Source organism: Gossypium arboreum, chromosome 9 (assembly GCF_025698485.1).
Source record: "Gossypium arboreum isolate Shixiya-1 chromosome 9, ASM2569848v2, whole genome shotgun sequence".
Taxonomy (NCBI): Eukaryota; Viridiplantae; Streptophyta; class Magnoliopsida; order Malvales; family Malvaceae; genus Gossypium; species Gossypium arboreum.
The window spans coordinates 54,725,043-54,732,105 of NC_069078.1; the positions used below are offsets into that span (position 1 = coordinate 54,725,043).

Here is a 7,063-nt window from a genome sequence, read left to right on the forward strand (position 1 = left end):
CTAGTTGAGCCTTATCTTTAAACATCAGTATATATAAATTTTATTAAATACAAATACCACATTAAAATAAAACATAACTATTACATTAAAAAAATATGAAATACAAATTACCAAAATACTTTAGGATTCTATTTGTAATTCACGAGTCGAATCGAACATAAAATGCCCTCCTTTTAATATTTTAAAACTTTATGTTTAAAAAAGAAATCAGATTAAAAGTTAAATGGAATCCATCTTCAGTTGCAACAAAAACCATAGAGTGCGTAACACTTTGTCCCTACTTTAGCCAATAAAAACTTTTTAAGTACAACTTTCTGACAGAAATTCGAAATTCAAAGAAATTGATTTCTTTATTTGAATCAACAACCTCTCAAGAAAAAATCAAAAGCAAATTCAGTTCTCAATACAATCAATTAAAACATCATTTTTTCAATATTTTTAAATTTATTTTAATAAATAAATATATATAATTAGCTTAAATATATATTAGAGTGTACTTTTTTTTTTTATTTTACAAGCATTCTTAAAAGCTTATCATGTGTCTCAAAAATTGTCACATATTTTTTTAATATTTATTTTTAATATTATATCCTATTTCTATAAAACATTTATCAATCTCTAATCCTACTTCTATACCAAGTATTTTCTCATTAATTTAATGCTATTAGTTTTTGTATTAAGAGTATAAAGTTAAATCTCAATTAAGTACCTAAATTTTGAAATAAAATAAAATATATAATTTCCAATTTAATTTAGTTTTTTTTTTGTCAATTCATGTATATCCTCTTAAATGATTAGACCAATTCCGTGGAAGGTGAAAGACAAAGGCAACAAGCAACTATAAATGCTTATAATAAATTTATTTAGCTGAAAATCAAGAGCCATGATACAGCATGAAGATCGTACTGCCATGCTACTCATGCATATTTATAGATTATTACTCCAACTACGTTGTTCCAACTTCATTTTTCTTTAAGTACCCCATGTTTGAGACATATATGGCTCTTCCAAAGATCTTCCATAAATATGAAAGAACTTTATAGAAGAAAAAAAAAGAAAAAAGAAAAAAAAATTTAAATATACTTATATCAAATACATATTCGTATCTGACACTCATAAATAAAGCCCAAGTAACATTATTGGGCATCATTCTCACCAAAAATAGAATACAGAAATGAACAGTCCCAATGGAACATCAAAAGAGGTAAAGTTGGATACATTTACTTGCCAGGAAATGGGGACTGTATTTGTTCTCTTTGTCCAAATAGAAACTTATCCTTCGGAGATGAAGTCTTCCGCAGCATCTCTGCATTATACATTTTGCTTGTTAGGCATCTCAAAGGGATTAACTGTCTTACTGCATATGAACTTTTAACTAAACATGGAACAAATAAAATGTCATTTTAGCCAAAAGAACAGCAGGCTTCCATTCTTTAACCATATATGCACGTGAAATATGCCTGCATCGTATCCCCACCATGCATGATGCAAAGAATTGAGAAGCTTAATTCAGTTTCAAGTTCCAATAACATATTTTTATATAAGCTTGGAAGAAATTGAGATAACGAGATGAAAATCACAACATGCCTCTCTTTCTCTCAAGCTCTTGGTCAAGCTCTTCCTTCCATCTCCTTTGTCTCTCAGAAAAGCTCATGCTGCAGTGTCATTAGCAAGATTAGAGAATAGGAAATAATTTTTTTGTATGCAAGGATAAACTAAAGCAGACCACAAAGAAGCATTAACAAACCTCGGACTAATTATATCCTGCCCTTTCCATTCCTCAACAGACAGTGGCTGAATTTCTTGTAAAGTCTGGTCATGAACAACTGCAGTATTTGAGAAATGATTCATACGACTCTTTGAGCTGACCATGTTGGCAGCATCAGCAACTGCTGAGAGTCTTCTGCTAGGCAGCCGCTTAGGTGACCTACTTTTAGGAGGTAAGCTCAAAATATTTTCACCATTTGCAGTTCCAACAGAAGTTGGAAGACTACCATTCAATGTGTTGTAGAACTGTTCATACAGAGGAGATTGCAGCTTCTTCAGTTCCAGAGCCTGGTGAAATGATAATACAGAATTAGCTTCTATCATACAAGTCTTCGTGGAAAAAATATGATCCTGTCAATCATCCATAAAAGATCATTGAATTTGAAAAACAAACCACACCTTTTCATCCAGGAAGGCTCTAATTTTTGACTCTGTTACTTCTTCATCATCATCACCTGTTGGAGGTCCACAAAGAAAAGTGAAGCCATTCTCCTCCTTACCAGACATTCCAGCAGTGCTAGCAGCTTCCATTGTTTCATCCAAAGACAAATTTACTCCACTTTGGCGTAGCTCAGAACTTTGATCTAATTTGGGTGGCCAGTCTTCAGTGGGTTCACACATGGGATTGAAACTCTGATGAAAATAAATAATTAAGCAATTTATTTTGAGCTGATTATAGACATCTGACGAGAATGGGGACTTCCAAGAACAGATGATTACTTTATTCAAGTCAGCAGATGATAAAACAGAGGAGAACTTTACAGAAGCATTAAATTCTAGATCATCTTTGTCATCTATCTCACACATGCTATTGTCACAATTGCTTCCCCTCCAATAGGCTCCTGGTTCTGAGAATTTCCCAAGAAATGCTGTAGAGCAACTCACACTACCCATTTCACAAACGTCCTTTAAACCCGTGCAGGTTGACCTGATATCCGAATTTATTCTGTGACATCAATATGGTTATTAGCATTAAGTTCAACCTACATATAGGAAAAATCAATAAACATAGTCCCTGAAATTTGGACACATACGAGCTTCTCAGGTTCACCCCAGATGCCATCTCCAGATTTTCAGGTTCCTGATAGATTGATCAAGAAAGGTCAAAAGAATAAAAGATAAAATAATAAAGCTAATGCAATCAGAGTTACCATAATTGATCTACGAAGCACCGCATGAGGTTCCTGATAGTCCCCAGTGACAAAGGGGTGCTGCAATTATTAAGATGAAGATGTTAAATTACAAGTGAACAGAATACTATATATGTGGTCATATCCATGGCTAAATGCATGTACTGTAACAGGTATGACTATCTATGAAATGTTCAGGCAAAAACTGGTCAGTGATTTCAAATTACCTGAAGCAAGTCTGATGCACTAGGTCTCAGTCCTGGTTCCCTGGCACCAAAAATAATGGTTGATTAGAACAAAATTGAAATTTTTACAAAATATAAGCTCTCGCAAATTATGTATGATTCAACTATTTTATTGGCTTTTTTAGAAAACAGAGAACCGATAAAGAAAACATGAAACTCTAACACGACAAGAAAAATAAATATCAAGAATGTACTTCTGTAGGCATTTTAACAAAAGGTCTTTAGCCTCAGGGGAGAGATGCTCAGGGATGGGTGGATGAGATTTAGTTGTCCCAATATGGAAGAGAGCAGCAACCTGAAAGAAACACCAGTTCAGTCTTTAAACTAAGGGGAAAAAATCAAGCGAATTCCAGCCTAGAATTGGATTATTCTTATAAATCATATTTATGGTGGTTTTCTAGCAGCTTCCGGTACATACCTCCTGATACTGTTGGCTCCAAGGGGGCTTTCCAGTAGCCATCTCAATCACAGTACAGCCAACACTCCATATATCAGCAGAGCTAGGAAATAGAAGACCAAAATAGATAAGCTCCTAATATCAGATAGCAAGGATTACAAGCATGAAATTTTAGTTCAGGCCAAGCAAGTGTATATGCTGCACAACTATAAATCTAAGGTTCGGAGATTCTTGTAATGATTTATATCGTAAGCTGCTTCTACAGTTTATACATTTTTGTTTTGAAAATGAAATAATTTTGCAATATATGAAAAGGATTCCAGCAGCTGATCTGAAAATCTCAAAGGAAACTTTCTAGGAGAAACACAAAGGAACCATGATTATATATGTCTCCAGTCTCGAGACAAGTTTGAAAAAGTTTTATCATAAGCATGAAGTTTAATGATTTGCTTACAAGCTATGCCCAGTTTGGAGAATAACTTCAGGAGCCATCCAATATGGAGTTCCCTTCATTGATTTGGCTCCATTTATTGTAGCCTAAAAAAACAGAAAGCCGTCACTCTAAATGAATAATTTTTAGTGCATGGACGGAAAAGAAAGAAAATTAGTTTTTTTACCAACTCGACAACTTTCTTGGATGCACCGAAGTCCGCTAGTTTGATACAACCCTTGTTATCCACGAGAATGTTTGCTCCCTGCATAAAAAGCACAACACCAAAATCAAACAGATGCGAGCGAAAATGCAACAGTTTTTTCAATGAGAAAAAATGAAGTACCTTGATGTCTCTATGCACGATTCTATTTTTGTGAAGATATTCCAGTCCCAACAAAAGTTGTTTAGTGTACATTCTTATAACCTGTTTTTACGCAATTTAGTGAGTAAAACAAAATTATCACGGTCTTGTGGAAAAGGGGAAACACTAAACATTCTAAAACTTAATCACAAAACAATAGCTTACAGATTCGGGGAAAGATCCAAACTTCCCCAAAAGTGAGGAAATGGATCCACCCGGTACAAACTCCAATAGAATATTCAACGAATCGTCCTCTCTTGCGGTGCCCAAATATCTCTAACAAACACAAAATAGTGAGTTATAGTTTATAAATTACCCACATCAAAATTTAAATAGAACTACAGCAATCACACTTACAACTATGTTTGGATGTGATAGATTCTGTAGTAGCTTCACTTCTTCTTCTAGCTCTCTAATATGAGCCTACCCATAATCAATTCAATTAAAGAAACGAAAATTATCTTATTAAGCGTATAGTGTTAAACACACTTTCAGATGATCTTGTAAAAGATTTCCTTTTATACCTGTGTTTTCTCCTTTGAAGCATTTGCCGCTATCAAAACCTTCATCAACAAAAATATAATGAAAATTAAATATTAAAAAAAAAAGGAAGAAGAAAAGCAAAAACATCACTCTCTCAATTGACAGCAACTCACCTGTTTAACAGCTAGTAACTCGCCGGAGTCAAGATTCATCCCCATGTAAACCCGACCAAAGGCGCCACAACCAATCAACTCGCCCTTCCGCCACCGGATCGTAGGAGCGTCCCTTTTTTTAACAGAAGGAAGAGCGGGTGGAGCAGGTGGCTTAGCGAACAAGCCGATTCGCGATCTGCGAATGCTGGCGCCGATCTTCTCAACAAAGCCTCCAAGTCCTCCACCGGCATCGTCGCCGGAGGTTGAAGACCTAAAGACAAAGGACCGGCGAACCGATCCAACAAGCTCCTGCATTTAGAGTACAAAAATCTTCTTTCTTCAGATCCGTTTGCTTAAAGATTTGGAGGTGTTAGGGTTTGAGATGGAGAAGGGACAGTGAAGAAAATTTGAAAGGAGAGGGAAAACTTTTTTGTTTTCTTTTTTTTGAAAAAATAAAGAAATGGGAAAAAAATGATGGGTGTCGTCGTCTCGGGTTCAACTCTTTCAAAGATTAAATTTTCAAATCTTTAGGCTTAATGGCTTTTTTATATTTATTTATTTTTAAAAATGTTAGTGACCGTTACATTCGGTGGTGGTTGAGGAAAGTCGGAGAGTGCGACTTTTATTTTGATTAATTTCATTTCCCTTCCATTTTGGATCTGTTATTATTATTATTATTATTATTATTATTAATATTATTATTATTATTATTATTATTATTATTATTATTATTATTAAATACTTAGTTTTTGAGTTTGAATATATGTGTTAATCAAACTATATTATGTGATTTATTCAAAATTTTAATTAATTTAAATTTTCACTAATAATTTAAGTATGAAATTAATATATAATAAGATAAAATTTATTTTAAATCAAATTCTTTTACAAAATATTTATATAAAATTTTAAATGATCAAAATTTTTAATAGTTTGGAATTATTAAATTACGTGTTGAAATTCGTTTAAATCAACTTACATCAGATATAGCGATGTTTTACAAGTACGTAAAAATCATTACACTCATATTGTATAATAATATGTATTATAAACGTATTTCAAACAATATATAAACATTTCTTCTTAGATGTTGTAGATTTCAATTATAATTTTTGTATTTTCTATAGTAAAATTAGATTAAAATTAAAATGGAGATTAATTTACCAAAATGTTAAATATTTTTAAATTTATGAAAATGTGGATATTAATCTATTGTTTTTTTAATTAATGAAAACACTAATACCATAATTATGCATATCTTAATATTAAAGTCAAAATTATTAATTAAAAAAATTGTATATTTATATTTTGAGAAATGTGAATTATAGATATCCTTTTCTAAATTTAGTTGATGTAGTAAGGACTGATTCGGTAACTTAAAAATAACAATTTTAATTAAGGGAGATTGAGCCAATGTGAGGAATAATAAATGAGGTGGCAGAAAAATTGCACCATTGTTAATAATGTCTTAAAATTGGATACTAATATTTAAATATTTAGATTATAGGGTTTTTATTTAAAAGTAAATTTTAAATTTGTGCAGGAAAACTAGTAAAACCAGGGAGCTAAATAAGTAGGGTGGTGTGGGTGAAACTCAATTCTTATGGTGATACTTTCCTCATAGTGCACCAATAATTATAAAAATAAGAAAATAATATATTTTAGCGTATTCAAACTTACATTTTTTTATATCGATAATAATATTAATGTCAACTAAATTAAGACTCAATCAGCAAAAAAATATAAAAATTGATTCAACTAATTTTATATCACGATTCAATTGATTTGCACCGACTCTTTGAACCCATACATTTTTGATTTAATTGGTGAAGATTATTCAAGAAGCGAATTGTGTAATCAACTCAAAGACGAAATTGAAACTCTTCACCAGTAGAAGAGATCAAGAATGTTCTTTTAGGTCACCTTTATAAGTGTTACTAATAGTACACTTTGATATATATCAATTTAAAATAGTTAAGTTTTGATTTGAATAAATTGATGGTTAAAATTTTTGTCATACACTTATTTTGTATGGATTTAAACTATATTACCTCGTCCTTACTTTTAATATTGTATCTAAAAATATCAAAATAAT

The 7,063-nt window shown here is 31.9% G+C and overlaps 1 protein-coding gene across 1 annotated transcript; it reads right to left on the minus strand.

Annotated features, from left to right (window-relative positions):
* Window positions 1-858: 858 nt before the first annotated feature.
* LOC108454679 (mitogen-activated protein kinase kinase kinase NPK1) lies at window positions 859-5,497 on the minus strand. Its single transcript, XM_053018681.1, has 17 exons — window positions 4,990-5,497; window positions 4,858-4,896; window positions 4,691-4,756; window positions 4,499-4,609; window positions 4,316-4,396; window positions 4,157-4,234; window positions 3,994-4,076; window positions 3,561-3,642; window positions 3,337-3,437; window positions 3,125-3,164; window positions 2,919-2,978; window positions 2,802-2,848; window positions 2,488-2,713; window positions 2,167-2,400; window positions 1,748-2,055; window positions 1,588-1,655; window positions 859-1,306 (listed from the first exon to the last, which is right to left on the minus strand). Exons 1-17 carry the CDS (start codon window positions 5,281-5,283, stop codon window positions 1,221-1,223), a joined length of 2,004 nt encoding a protein of 667 aa, XP_052874641.1. The 5' UTR covers window positions 5,284-5,497; the 3' UTR covers window positions 859-1,220.
* Between the last annotated feature and the right edge of the window lie 1,566 nt (window positions 5,498-7,063).